This window comes from Oncorhynchus masou, chromosome 29 (genome assembly GCF_036934945.1).
Source record: "Oncorhynchus masou masou isolate Uvic2021 chromosome 29, UVic_Omas_1.1, whole genome shotgun sequence".
Classification (NCBI taxonomy): Eukaryota; Metazoa; Chordata; class Actinopteri; order Salmoniformes; family Salmonidae; genus Oncorhynchus; species Oncorhynchus masou.
Genome location: NC_088240.1, coordinates 68,409,897 through 68,425,514, shown reverse-complemented (window position 1 = coordinate 68,425,514; position 15,618 = coordinate 68,409,897). Strand labels below are relative to the sequence as shown.

The following is a 15,618-nucleotide window of genomic DNA, read 5'->3' as shown; positions in this document are numbered from 1 at the left end:
GTCTGACATGCATCAAAACTACCTTCCTGACCCTGTAGAGGAACACGAGGCTGGTCTGACATGCATCAAAACTATCTTCCTGACCCTGTAGAGGAACACGAGGCTGGTCTGACATGCATCAAAACTACCTTCCTGACCCTGTAGAGGAACACGAGGCTGGTCTGACATGCATCAAAACTACCTTCCTGACCCTGTAGAGGAACACGAGGCTGGTCTGACATGCATCAAAACTACCTTCCTGACCCTGTAGAGGAACACGAGGCTGGTCTGACATGCATCAAAACTACCTTCCTGACCCTGTAGAGGAACACGAGGCTGGTCCTGTAGAGGAACACGAGGCTGGTCTGACATGCATCAAAACTACCTTCCTGACCCTGTAGAGGAACACGAGGCTGGTCTGACATGCATCAAAACTACCTTCCTGACCCTGTAGAGGAACACGAGGCTGGTCCTGTAGAGGAACACGAGGCTGGGCTGACATGCATCAAAACTACCCGGCTTTCTCTTTTCTTTCTCCTTTACATTGCTACTTTCTCTTAGTCCCTATTTTATTTCACCTCCTAAGGCTTTCTCCGGTTGGGTGAGACATTAGAGCTGGTTTCTGTATTTAAATGGCAGTATATCGTTAAGATGCAGAATACAACTAAGTCCCTTTCCTCACTAGAAAACAAGAGCTAAAATACCTTTCTGGGGAAGATGCCAATGTTTTTTTTTTTTACAGTACTACTGTATATATACACCAGCAAAACTCCTTAACGACCAGGTGGTTGGTAAATTAAGCCATGCAGTGTAAGATGAGTCACTGATGGCAATAGTAGGGAATTGATTGCCAGCTTTCTTGTTTATCTAGGTACGGCGAATATGAAGTATGTTCGTATCACAGTAAAACAGGCAGCTCAATAAAACCAAAATAAGTTACTCGAATTCAGCTTTAATGAGGTATTGTGAGAAGCTGCTAACAGCCAGCAGCTCATTTGAGAGATGACTGAGACTAAGAGAAGAGAGAGGAGAGGAGGGCAAGCAGTGAAGCATAGCTTATGTACCCATGAGAATAGACACAGAAAGGAGAGATCCTTAAAGGCAATATGCCAGAGAGCTCTTCCTCTCCCTTTAATTGAGAGAAGATGTTATATTCTTTGTAACCCCTCCACAAGCCATTACAGGTGAAGCCTAGCACCTGGCTCAGTTAGACGCCTGAATATAGGAGGATCTCAGGGAAGGATTCAGGCGAAGGCAGGGGCTGTAACTATCAACCTACAACATTACAATATTGTCCAAATGCTCAGTCTCTTAGAATGTGAACTGTTTAAAATGTATTTAGTTACTTACTACATCTTACCTTCATGTTTATGAAGTATACAAATGTAGGAAACCTTTAGTACAAATACTCTGATAACTGCATCTCAACCATATGAGGATGCATTTGACACGAGTTGTTCACTCTGAGGGCAATAGACTGTCACATTGGCTACCCACCTTTCATGTAAATTCATGCAAAAATGGAAGAGAACTATATTTGCATGTCATGCACAGTAGTGGCTTGAGGTGTTCATCCTTAGAATCACTCTTTGCTTGAGGATAACAGGCCTGGACCCGAAAAGAGTCCATATTTCATGGTTAGATGAAATATTTAAAGCCATTGATGACTTTAGAACCGTGAGGGGAGCTTAGAAAACAGTCAGAAACAGCTCAGAGAATGATTTAATAAAGTTATAGGGTTAAAGAAATCCACAAGAACGGAGAGGGCCTCTGAAACTAAAATCCAAGTGGAATGTTTCCTTATGTTTCTTTACAGGATAAATGTGAGATTGTTTACAATTTTTAATAAGAATTTTCTTAATTAATCCAAATGGAAATGAAATATCAAAACCCTGGAGGACTCTTCGTTCACCAGAGCACCAGGTCAACATATTTCCAGACGTTAAAGAGGAACTTCACTGGGATGTCTTAAGACAAGCGAAGCCAGCTGATTGGTGTAAAGCTGGGGTGAGAATAATAACATCCAATATAATGGATCGTTAGTTCATTGAATCGAGGGTCTGGACTCGACTAAAAAATTCACCAATTAAAGTGTTTAGTCGTAAAAGATGCAGATTAAATGGTTGAAATGACACCAAAGCCTTTTGTGAGGCCCAATTTGATCCCTGAAAAGTCAACTCTGTGGGTCTGACTCTGTCATGGGAAATGGTTCCCTCCTCCTTCCAGTAGAATAGGCTTTACCCACCCACTCTCACTGTATGGTATTGGTGGAAGGAACTTGCTAGCAGCCTGGCGAGCAAAGCCTCTAGGAACGACATGACTGGTGAACTAAAAATACTAACTTTTTTAGCAAAGTGAAGGTTAGGTTATGGACCAAAGTCTTGGGAAAATGAGTGACAGATAATTTGATGGTATTCTCTGTTTTTTCATGTTCCCAGAGCAGCCCCAGTAACAATGTGACTCTGACAGAATAAGTGAAAGAAAGAGACAGACATTAAAAGCATGACCTACCATGCCGCTGCCATCGATGTTCATCTCGATCTTCCCGTTGAAAGGTCCCCACGTGGTTCCCACAGGGAGCTGCTGGCGGCTGTGGATCCGACGCTCCCCATCCTTGTGGAACGCATCCAGCTCTCCTAGAAAACACCAAGCATCGAAACGCTCACCATATCATAAAACACAAAGAATCTCAAAACAGTCAGCCAAATCCTCCAGTTCCCTAGAAAACACCAAGCATCGAAACGCTCACCATATCATAAAACACCAAGAATCTCAAAACAGTCAGACAAATCCTCCAGCTCTCCTATAAAACACCAAGCATCGAAACGCTCACCATATCATAAAACACCAAGAATCTCAAAACAGTCAGCCAAATCCTCCAGTTCCCTAGAAAACACCAAGCATCGAAACGCTCACCATATCATAAAACACCAAGAATCTCAAAACAGTCAGCCAAATCCTCCAGTTCCCTAGAAAACACCAAGCATCGAAACGCTCACCATATCATAAAACACCAAGAATCTCAAAACAGTCAGACAAATCCTCCAGTTCCCTAGAAAACACAGTCATTTGTAGAATTTGTCCTTAAATAAGATCATTGCAAAAGTGCTCCTCTTTCTTTTTCTGTGATAGGCATCTGGTGAAGTGTCCTGCTATTTGGTCATTTTTTATACATACATATCATTTTTACAATGGACAAATAATAATATCCATAAAAAATATGTTTTATTGTTACATGCCCGAGATAGGTGCAATGAAATGTGTTGTTTTACAGAGTCAGCCATAGTAGTACAGGACCCCTGGAGCAAATGAAGGTTAAGTGCCTTGCTCAAGGGCACATTGAGAGATTACTATTTTTTCCCCCATGCATATACATCTACGGTCCCTCATGTCCATAAAACAGTAAACAGTGCAGGTTAAGCCATCTGCTTATGAAGCCAAAATAATGAATCCATCATCATCATCATCATCATGTTGGAGGGTTTCAAATCAAAACAAATCAAAACAACAGGCCGGTAACCCTGCCTGAAAGGTGTCTTCTTGAGAGATAATCTCTGTGAGACATCGCAGGGCCAGGCTCAGTGACTGGCAGGCAGCGAGAGAGGCAGCGGATTGATCCAGGAAGAAGCGAGGCCCCTTGTTAGTGCTGTGCACAGCTACACTTAATGAACTGTGTAACAGGATAGCACTGTTAGCGCAGCTAGCTAAAACACCCCCGCTATCTTATCTCTTAGATTCAGTGTACTTTTTTGGGACAGTGATGAATCAAATAGTTATGATAATTGGGGCCGTAGCGTGGTCACCGCTGGGTTTCTGGGGGAGAGGGAAGTCATGCAGGCCTCTCCAAGTGCACATTTCCCCCTCAAGCGCTATCTGCTTTATCTTCCTGTGAACGTCTACTCTCCCTCTGACTGAACCCAAGTGTTATGATTGTCTTCAGCACTCTAACTTATCACCCTTTTATTGAGGCACATTTTCACATACTGTTCCCGCCTTTGTTACTGTAAAGTGAATGTAATATACAGTATGGCACAATCTAAACAGACCCAGAAGGTATTCATGTATTTCTCATAGTTGATACGTACTTACTGTAGTTACCACACATGTATGAACCATACATTTAGTTTGCAACACTTATTTGAACCTAGATGTGCACTGATGTTGTAGCTAATCAGTATTCTGGGCATGTCTTCCATGCATGTTGAGTGAAGTGAAATGATCACTGAACTTTACAATAACACTCCTGTGATATAATGACCTATTCAGACGAGGCCTATTCTGTAAATATCAGCCTTGTATCTGTGACACGCTATTGTGTCAGTCTGTTTGTATGGAAATGCTTTCATCTAATGTGCTCCTTCTCATGCATAAACAACATTGGTTGAAGGGGTGGCTACGCTAACAATAGGCTACGTTGTTGTTGTTTCCTAAAGATCACACACACCTGGGTCAAATCACACCCTGGAGTCAGGAAGAGTCCTTTTCAGAAATACTTCATTGTCTTGTGATGCCATCAGCTACACCCTCCGATATAAAATACACCTGCATTTCAAGAACATTACAGCCCGAACAATTACTTGATGTTGGATAAATGTACAAATATATGCCAAAACTAGAATCAAACAGAGTAATATTCTCATCTCAATACTGTAAACGTTCCTTTCTGTATGATACCAATGACACCACTGCCTACTGTATGTCCAGACAACTTTATTTTGTGGAAGAATTAACTGGGATGATTATCTCTCTCCTCCTCCTCCTCCTCCTCTCTGTCTGTTGCCCACTGCGTTACTGACGGTGTGGTGGAAGGTGGCTAAGCTCATTAAGAGAGAAATGATTAAACATTGGAGCACAGCTGGCCACCATCAGAGGCAGCAGGCTCCCTCAGTGTGATGCAAGGGAGAAGGAGCGCATGCAGCCACCGCTTGATGCATTCTGTCTGTCCTCTGATAATCCTTAACCACTTGGATGCTAGTTCCTGTTTAGCCCTGTTGACACACCGACCACTAGCTACAGCCATCCCCAACGGGCGGGTAGTCTCTCTCAAGTCAATTAAATTCAAGGGGCTTTATTGTCATGGGAATAGATAGATAATATACAAAAGTGAAAAAAAACAATACAAATGAACAGTAAACATTATACTCACAGATGTTCCCCAAAAAATAAAGACATTACAAATGTCATATTATGTAACAGTGTTGTAACGATGTACAAGTGGTTAAAGTACTCTCTCTCTTTCTCTCTGTCTCTGTCTTGTTTCCTCCCCCTCTCCCTGGTTGGTACGAGATGGGGGGATGGTAGTAGGTGTGTGAGAGAGAAGGGAGAGGGGGGTACAATTCAATTGGAGGTGTGAGGTCCTCATACAGTGTCTGTGGGCCAGTTGTTTGTGACCCGTACCAAATGTTGCCTGAGGACCTTGGCTTCCAGCTGGTGTGTCACATCTGTTGCAGATATAATCCTCCGACCTCAACAAAAATACCAGCTGAAAAATAATAAGCCTTCATACTTTATCTCTCCATTTGCCACCAGCATTTAGGAGTCCACTATCTATAGAAAACAAATATATAGACATTCATTATGATAATAGACAACTGGTTTTATCTAAATGGGGTCGGTAGACAATCTATACTCCCTGATATCTATGTTATTTTGGATGGTCAAAGCGAAGAAGCCTCCTTTGGGAAATCTTTAGCCCAGCCAAAATGACAATGTTTATCAAACTTTCCGTCTCTGAGGTACTGAGACTACAACTCAAGTGTCAAAACTCTCACCCTCCCACTCTGCTCATTTCCTTAATAAATCTTAAAGACAAAGTAAAAAATAAACACTCACTGTATTGAACCCTTTCTTACAAATCAAAGACAAGGCCTGAAGAAAGAGTGGCCTTCAGTGAGCTACAGTACAGGGGGCTTTGACAAACCCTACCCACTCTGTCCCCCTCAACGTCGCTCAACACCCAATAGTGAAATGCCACAATTCTTGGCAAGAGGCAACTGATGATGTGACTAAAGAGTCACCCCCCCCCCTCGATAAGATCATCATCTGTCGCTAGACTCTGGGGTCTGTTCCTGCTCTCTCTGGTCTCCACTGATACTTGGCAGCCCAATGAATGTCCCTTTGTGTGTGGAGAGATCCTCCTCAGATAGCAACCAAGATGCTCCACGCTGGCATCTGTTTGTTTTGCTGTTATGGCAGACAGAGGGACAGAGAGAAAGAGGAATAGGGAACCTCATCGTCTCTCTCTGCGTCTCTCTTCACTGGCATAGCTCGGAATGATAATGAGCAGTGTCTCAGTGGCAGTGTGCCATCTTGGTGTGATTTAAATAATAGATGGTGGAGGGGTGGGAGAGAGGGAGAGCGAGACAGACACCCCAAACCTGAACCCATCACCTCTTTTTAAATCCACTATTAGATCTCCAATAACATGACCTGTTATTTAAAATGAAGAACATTTGCCCTCACCTCCATTCAAGTGGTATCTATATAGGTACAGTCCACATACAGTAACACCGTTCAATCCATGTGAGCCAGAGAAGTATGTTATGAATGGTGGGTGCAGTAGGTTCAGTAGTAAACAATCACTCAACCATAGTATCCCTTTCTATGTGGCAATATGGCATTCAAGGGACTCAGAATGTTACTACAGAAATGTTACCACAAAATCTCAATATATAAATGTTTGAACACTATGGTGGATTCCTAGTGGATGATGGTGGATAGAATTTGTATTCAAATATTCTTCCATATATAATGTACTTCACATCTCCTGGTGTGGAACTTCATTCAATTTGGATTTAACTTCATATCATTTCTCTACAGTGAGGGTCATAAATGACAAATGACAGTGTTAGGTGGCTGCAGATTAACAGTGTAGCGATTTAAAACATGAATATTAGTTCAGTGACCAACTGAAAACTAAGACTTACCTTGGTTGTCTATACATATTCTAGTTATATGTATTTATACCTAAATCATATTTCCATGGTTAAATATTTTTTCAACTAATAAAACCATTTTCCTATTATCCCTTGAATGTATCATTTGGAAACGAAATACAATCCAATGTAATAATTTTCGCTTAAAAACAACAATTCACTGGATATTCACTAGATCTCATAAAATGGTAACAATTGAAACCATGTCAATCTATGTAGAGAGGTGTACAGTAGAGTAAGAGACTGTAGTGACAACGTTCAATAATAACCCCATGTCTGTCAGTTCAGAGACGCAGCTATCACAACCATCGCTACTAACAGAACAGGTTATAGAAGTGCCAAATGGGATACAAATGAATATACCACATGGAGCATATAGAGGGTGAAATGGAACGTACAGTATCTCTCCACAAAAGGTGCTACATCTCTAAAGGAGCAGAGATGTGATATGACATGCTACAGCTGAAGGAGAAATGCCAGCGCGCCTTGATAAGAGAGCGATGAACTTTCCCCCCCTTCCCTTAAACCTCCATTATCAGGTCCAAGAGAACAAAATGCATCATTTATAACCCAGAGCAGCACTATTATCTCTGGGCAAGATACTTGTTTTAAAACACAGATGGACCTCTCCCCCTCTACCTCCTCCTCCTCCCCCTCTCTCAGACGAGAACCCCCTGCTTGTCTGGCTCACACCCTCCTTTTGAGCAGCGGGAGGGAGGGGAAACTTGACCATTTTGGGAGAGCAAGTTTCCTAGACAACCGCATGTGCTTGGCTAAGACGAAGGGGTGCAGGGAAAGGGTTGGCCCCTATAGGTCAGACTTGTTTTGAGGACACTCCTATAGGTCAGCCTTGTTTGGAGTCCGGAGCCTATAGGTCAGCCTTGTTTTGAGGACACTGCTATAGGTCATCCTTGTTTTGAGGACACTGCTATAGGTCATCCTTGTTTTGAGCCCAGAGCCAATAGGTCAGCCTTGTTTTGAGACCGGAGCCTATAGGTCAGCCTTGTTTTGAGGACACTGCTATAGGTCAGCCTTGTTTTGAGGACACTGCTATAGGTCATCCTTGTTTTGAGCCCAGAGCCAATAGGTCAGCCTTGTTTTGAGACCGGAGCCTATAGGTCAGCCTTGTTTTGAGGACACTGCTATAGGTCAGCCTTGTTTTGAGGACACTACTATAGGTCAGCCTTGTTTGGAGTCCGGAGCCTATAGGTCAGCCTTGTTTTGAGGACACTGCTATAGGTCATCCTTGTTTTGAGCCCAGAGCCAATAGGTCAGCCTTGTTTTGAGACCGGAGCCTATAGGTCAGCCTTGTTTTGAGGACACTGCTATAGGTCAGCCTTGTTTTGAGGACACTGCTATAGGTCAGCCTTGTTTTGAGGACACTACTATAGGTCAGCCTTGTTTGGAGTCCGGAGCCTATAGGTCAGCCTTGTTTTGAGGACACTGCTATAGGTCATCCTTGTTTGGAGTCCGGAGCCTATAGGTCAGCCTTGTTTTGAGCCCAGAGCCAATAGGTCAGCCTTGTTTTGAGGACACTGCTATAGGTCATCCTTGTTTGGAGTCCGGAGCCTATAGGTCAGCCTTGTTTTGAGACCGGAGCCTATAGGTCAGCCTTGTTTTGAGGACACTCCTATAGGTCAGTCTTGTTTTGAGACCGGAGCCTATAGGTCAGTCTTGTTTTGAGGACACTCCTATAGGTCAGTCTTGTTTTGAGGACACTCCTATAGGTCAGCCTTGTTTTGAGGACACTCCTATAGGTCAGGTTTGTTTTGAGACCGGAGCCTATAGGTCATCCTTGTTTTGAGGACACTCCTATAGGTCAGTCTTGTTTTGAGACCGGAGCCTATAGGTCAGTCTTGTTTTGAGACCGGAGCCTATAGGTCAGTCTTGATTTGAGACCGGAGCCTATAGGTCAGTCTTGTTTTGAGACCGGAGCCTATAGGTCAGTCTTGATTTGAGACCGGAGCCTATAGGTCATCCTTGTTTTGAAGACACTCCTATAGGTCAGCCTTGTTTTGAGACCGGAGCCTATAGGTCAGTCTTGTTTTGAGGACACTCCTATAGGTCAGTCTTGTTTTGAGGACACTCCTATAGGTCAGTCTTGTTTTGAGACCGGAGCCTATAGGTCAGTCTTGTTTTGAGACCGGAGCCTATAGGTCAGTCTTGATTTGAGACCGGAGCCTATAGGTCATCCTTGTTTTGAGGACACTCCTATAGGTCATCCTTGTTTTGAGGACACTCCTATAGGTCATCCTTGTTTTGAGGACACTCCTATAGGTCAGCCGTCAGCCTTGTTTTGAGGACACTCTTATAGGTCAGTCTTGTTTTGAGACCGGAGCCTATAGGTCAGTCTTGTTTTGAGACCGGAGCCTATAGGTCAGTCTTGTTTTGAGACCGGAGCCTATAGGTCAGTCTTGATTTGAGACCGGAGCCTATAGGTCAGTCTTGTTTTGAGACCGGAGCCTATAGGTCAGTCTTGATTTGAGACCGGAGCCTATAGGTCATCCTTGTTTTGAAGACACTCCTATAGGTCAGCCTTGTTTTGAGACCGGAGCCTATAGGTCAGTCTTGTTTTGAGACCGGAGCCTATAGGTCAGTCTTGTTTTGAGACCGGAGCCTATAGGTCAGTCTTGATTTGAGACCGGAGCCTATAGGTCATCCTTGTTTTGAGGACACTCCTATAGGTCATCCTTGTTTTGAGGACACTCCTATAGGTCATCCTTGTTTTGAGGACACTCCTATAGGTCAGCCTTGTTTTGAGGACACTCTTATAGGTCAGTCTTGTTTTGAGACCGGAGCCTATAGGTCAGTCTTGTTTTGAGACCGGAGCCTATAGGTCAGTCTTGTTTTGAGACCGGAGCCTATAGGTCAGTCTTGATTTGAGACCGGAGCCTATAGGTCAGTCTTGTTTTGAGACCGGAGCCTATAGGTCAGTCTTGATTTGAGACCGGAGCCTATAGGTCATCCTTGTTTTGAAGACACTCCTATAGGTCAGCCTTGTTTTGAGACCGGAGCCTATAGGTCAGTCTTGTTTTGAGGACACTCCTATAGGTCAGTCTTGTTTTGAGGACACTCCTATAGGTCAGTCTTATGTCCTGCTAATGATCCTGGACCTTGTAGGCTAAACTGCTGAGAAAAAACATAACTGTTCCAAATGGTTGTCCAATCAGTCAGGCTATTTTTATACTTTTTTAACCTTTATTTAACTAGGCAAGTCAGTTAAGAATAAATTCTTATTTACAATGATGGCCTCCTATGGGACGTGGGCTGGAATTAAAAATAAATAATAATATAGGGCAAAACACACATCACGACAAGAGAGACATCACTTGAAAACAATCATAACATTCTTCATAGGCTTCTAACTTAGGCTATAGGTTACATCTCAAGGCTGTCTGTCTTCATTGTTCTGTTCCGCAAGTACACACCTTGCCTCTCCGCTGTTACGGCTACTCCTTTTAAATCTTCTGGAGCCCCAGGAAAAGCCAGACGACAAAAGCGTGTTGGACACATAGGCTTATATTCTTTAACGGTGGGAATTTTCTTTAACGGCGGGAGTTGGAAAAGGATACACCTTTATTTTCCTATCGTAGGCCTTTCTTAACACCAGGCTACATCCTGACAAAATAGGCCTACACCAAATGAGTGGCCTGATAATGTATATTTCTGGGCCTTCTAAACTGTAGGAAATAGGCCCAAACTGATCAACATGGTTGCATAATCAGGCCTCCTCTGTTTGCCTGTGCCGTTATTTCTGCAGGAAACAAAACGGGAGGTGTGAGCGGTTATTATCATTAGGCTACATCACAGTTTACACCCTCTGGACAATACCTGTGTATTCACTTGATAACAATAATACTTTCCTCATTGCATTATGTTGTTGTAGCCCAGGTACAGAGCCACAGAGCGCAGCCTGGATGAACAAACTACAGATCTGACATTTCAGAATTCATTTTTCTTGCACTTTGACAAGTAAATATTTAGCCTATAGCCCTAATATTTAGCTAATGAATGGCCTAATATCTAGCTATTATTTAGCGTCTTACTTCAGCTACACATCCCTAGCCTCTCTCGCCCAGCTGTTTCTGTGCACAATAGGTCATAAGCCTCGGACGCAAGACTCCTCTTCGAGTGAAATCCCAGGAAAAGCTATAGGCTACAAAATCTATAGGACATTTATTTTGATCATGTTTTATACTAGGCCTTATAGCCCATTCAGGGAAAGAAGCAGGCTTGCCCTTATGACTTGCTGAACGTAAAACAGGCTTGCGTAAAGAATGTGCATTGGTGTGATCCCTTTTGGCCGGTTGTGACAACATTGTTGCACTGATGCAAATAGTTGCACAGGACAGACAGAGATGAGCACAGTGAAAAAGAAGACACACACGAATTGACAACCATTAGAAGAATTGAAATCAGTTACAAACCACTTGAGCAACGAGGCAATGACATGCTGTAAAAGATGTGCAGGATAAACAGCGCATGTTGTTGAATTGCTACATTTAGAACACAAGTTACTATATTATTTTCCAGTAGGATTACATGTACATCGAAGTATTATTTCCAGTTGTGACTATGAAAATGAACACACCCTGGAAGCACTGAATGTTCTAAACCAGTATCTCTGCGTTAGAGACCTCCTGAATGTTCTAAACCAGTATCTCTGCGTTAGAGACCTCCTGAATGTTCTAAACCAGTATCTCTGCGTTAGAGACCTACTGAATGTTCTAAACCAGTATCTCTGCGTTAGAGACCTCCTGAATGTTCTAAACCAGTATCTCTGCGTTAGAGACCTCCTGAATGGTCTAAACCAGTATCTCTGCGTTAGAGACCTCCTGAATGGTCTAAACCAGTATCTCTGCGTTAGAGACCTCCTGAATGGTCTAAACCAGTATCTCTGCGTTAGAGACCTCCTGAATGGTCTAAACCAGTATCTCTGCGTTAGAGACCTCCTGAATGTTCTAAACCAGTATCTCTGCGTTAGAGACCTCCTGAATGTTCTAAACCAGTATCTCTGCGTTAGAGACCTCCTGAATGGTCTAAACCAGTATCTCTGCGTTAGAGACCTCCTGAATGGTCTAAACCAGTATCTCTGCGTTAGAGACCTCCTGAATGTTCTAAACCAGTATCTCTGCGTTAGAGACCTCCTGAATGTTCTAAACCAGTATCTCTGCGTTAGAGACCTCCTGAATGGTCTAAATCAGTATCTCTGCGTTAGAGACCTCCTGAATGTTCTAAACCAGTATCTCTGCGTTAGAGACCTCCTGAATGGTCTAAACCAGTATCTCTGCGTTAGAGACCTCCTGAATGTTCTAAACCAGTATCTCTGCGTTAGAGACCTCCTGAAAGTTCTAAACCAGTATCTCTGCGTTAGAGACCTCCTGAATGTTCTAAACCAGTATCTCTGCGTTAGAGACCTCCTGAATGTTCTAAACCAGTATCTCTGCGTTAGAGACATCCTGAATGTTCTAAACCAGTATCTCTGCGTTAGAGACCTCCTGAATGTTCTAAACCAGTATCTCTGCGTTAGAGACCTCCTGAATGTTCTAAACCAGTATCTCTGCGTTAGAGACCTCCTGAATGGTCTAAACCAGTATCTCTGCGTTAGAGACCTCCTGAATGTTCTAAACCAGTATCTCTGCGTCAGAGACCTCCTGAATGTTCTAAACCAGTATCTCTGCGTCAGAGACCTCCTGAATGTTCTAAACCAGTATCTCTGCGTTAGAGACCTCCTGAATGTTCTAAACCAGTATCTCTGCGTCAGAGACCTCCTGAATGGTCTTGTGTTAACACCTTATTAATAGCCTGCATGCAGTAGAATGTGTGGATCAGTTGATTGACAGGCGTAGGACTGTAAAACGATCAACTATAAACTTTCCTCTAGTGTGGATGCTCACCAACGTTCTCTAGTTATGTATCCTAAAGTTTATTATTATAGTTATCTTTATTGGATTGGTCGCCTTAAGTCTGCCACAACACAACTTACGTTATTCTCACAACAAAACTATCCTACTAGTACGTCTAGCTAACGTTAGCGAACTTGAATTAAATAAATATAAAATTATACATACACTTATTTACTTGACTTTTATACTCTATAAATGAACTTTTTCAAATAATTTACTCTTGCAAATAAAGCGGAAGTCGAATCCATCACCTCTGTTGTTTGGCTGTGCCCATGGAAACGTTCAAAAAGGAGGTGTATCGATCAGCCTTGTTTTGAGGACACTCCTATAGGTCAGGTTTGTTTTGAGGACACTCCTATAGGTCAGGTTTGTTTTGAGGACACTCCTATAGGTCAGTCTTGTTTTGAGGACACTCCTACAGGTCAGGTTTGTTTTGAGGACACTCCTACAGGTCAGGTTTGTTTTGAGGACACTCCTACAGGTCAGGTTTGTTTTGAGGACACTCCTACAGGTCAGGTTTGTTTTGAGGACACTCCTACAGGTCAGGTTTGTTTTGAGGACACTCCTATAGGTCAGGTTTGTTTTGAGGACACTCCTACAGGTCAGGTTTGTTTTGAGGACACTCCTACAGGTCAGGTTTGTTTTGAGGACACTCCTATAGGTCAGGTTTGTTTTGTGGACACTCCTATAGGTCAGGTTTGTTTTAAGGACACTCCTATAGGTCAGGTTTGTTTTGAGGACACTCCTATAGGTCAGGTTTGTTTTGAGGACACTCCTACAGGTCAGGTTTGTTTTGAGGACACTCCTACAGGTCAGGTTTGTTTTGAGGACACTCCTATAGGTCAGGTTTGTTTTGAGGACACTCCTACAGGCCAGGTTTGTTTTGAGGACACTCCTATAGGTCAGGTTTGTTTTGAGGACACTCCTATAGGTCAGGTTTGTTTTGAGGACACTCCTATAGGTCAGGTTTGTTTTGAGGACACTCCTATAGGTCAGGTTTGTTTTGAGGACACTCCTATAGGTCATGTTTGTTTTGAGGCCCACAAGACAGGCAAGGGTTTGTTGGGGAAAAAGTTAAACAGGCCATAGAGATTAGGGCATTTTAGCCATAGATATAGATACTGTCTGTGATTTTAGCCCTGACACAAAGGAGAGGACCAGGGTATAACCCCTTCTATTGATTCTGGCAGGTTGAGATTATAATATATTGTTGCTGTTTAGATCCCATTTAATCACAATAGGGAAATCAGAGATCTGTAATACGAACAGGAAATAAATCTAACATCTACCGAGAACTTGTCTCTGATGTATATAATTGACGTAAACACTGTGGCGGTATGCTATCATTGAACTATAGGAATATGCCAGTTGTCAAGTCCTCAGTTTGATCAAAAGCCTAGTGAAGTTAGCAGTAAGCATACAGACAACAATCTCCAACACATCCATCTTATACAAGTGCCACACTATTGATAGCTGGTAAAACAAGACAGGAAAACTTAAAAGGATGAAAGTCTCCTCACACAGATATATCTCAAACAACATCTCGAGGATGCCACATTTTTTGTTGTTGATTTGATTGTTTTACATGTTGAGAAGCATCAGAAGGATATCACTCCTATTTAGCCTGTCAGGTGGACTGAATAATTGTTTCTATTCGATTCTATATGTTTATAAGTTAAGCATTCACAAGCATTCACTATGACCGGTTGGATGCCTGCTAAAACACAAAAGCTTTACAGAATTTTATGAACAAAACTAGTGAAGTTTAGAACATGTGCTTTCATTAAAAAAAAATATATATATATATATATATTCATATAAAATCAGTTCTTAGAGGGGAAAATACATTGATGAAAATAAATCAAGCAAACAAGGCTCTAGTAGCAAACATATTTACAGTAGTAGCTGTTACCTATGGGATTGAATTTAACACTTCAGTTACAGACTGGAGTATTTCAAAGAGCTCCTGAAACCTCTTCCCCAAGTCAATTACCAGATTTCAAACTTTCCGTAAACAGGAATTCTGTTTTTCCTGGGTGACCTAGTTGTCTTTTGTGAGTAGGTTTTAGCCGGAGCAGTTTGACAGTCAACAGATAAGATGGATTAAGCTTTTTTTCTCCATCCAGTTTTGATGTGAACAGCGTAAAAGCGGGTTAAATCATCCAGTTTCAGGAGTATTTTTAAATGCCTGGAGATAGTGTGATAAAGAGGATAAACCTAAGACTTGGGCTGGGAAGGTCAAGGTGGCGGTTTTAGAGAGCAACTACCCGCTGATGAGGCCAGCTCCCTGTCTCTCTCAGAGCAGACTCAATGTAGCAGCCGAGCCCACCGCTCATCACCGCCAGAAAAGATACGTGACGAGTGAAACAAAATCCACCAAGCCCACTACGGGCGGCATCAAAGAGCCATGCACCTACTGTCGGTGATTGTGTGTGTGTGTGTGTGTGTGTGTGTGTGTGTGTATGTGTGCGTGTGTATGTGTGCGTGTGTATGTGTGTGCGTGTGTGTGTGTGTATATATATGTGTGTGTGTGTGTGTGTGTGTGTGTGGATGTGTGTGTGTGTGTATATGTGTGTGTGTGTATATATATGTGTGTGTGTTTTCAGGGGAAATGGGAGTATAGGTGATGTATAGTACATGAGGTCTGTATCGTCTAGAGATGATCCTCTGTAGTTCACGGCATCACTGAGTTGAAGTGATGGTTAAGGTGAGTGAGCATCACAGGTTTTAAAATCACCCGACTCGCCTTCTGATTACAATCCAGTCTCAAAATGATTTACATCAGACATACTGTACTG

At 42.6% G+C, this 15,618-nt stretch overlaps 1 protein-coding gene across 2 annotated transcripts in view; it reads right to left on the bottom strand.

Annotated features, from left to right (window-relative positions):
• Positions 1 to 15,618, bottom strand: part of LOC135520385 (zinc finger protein ZFPM2-like) — a 239,964-nt gene that overhangs the window by 129,989 nt on the left and 94,357 nt on the right. For both annotated transcript variants that reach the window (XM_064945902.1, XM_064945901.1), the window contains one exon: positions 2,491 to 2,615. In XM_064945902.1, coding sequence (XP_064801974.1) covers positions 2,491 to 2,615 — 125 coding nt within the window. The remainder of the gene's footprint in view (positions 1 to 2,490; positions 2,616 to 15,618) is intronic.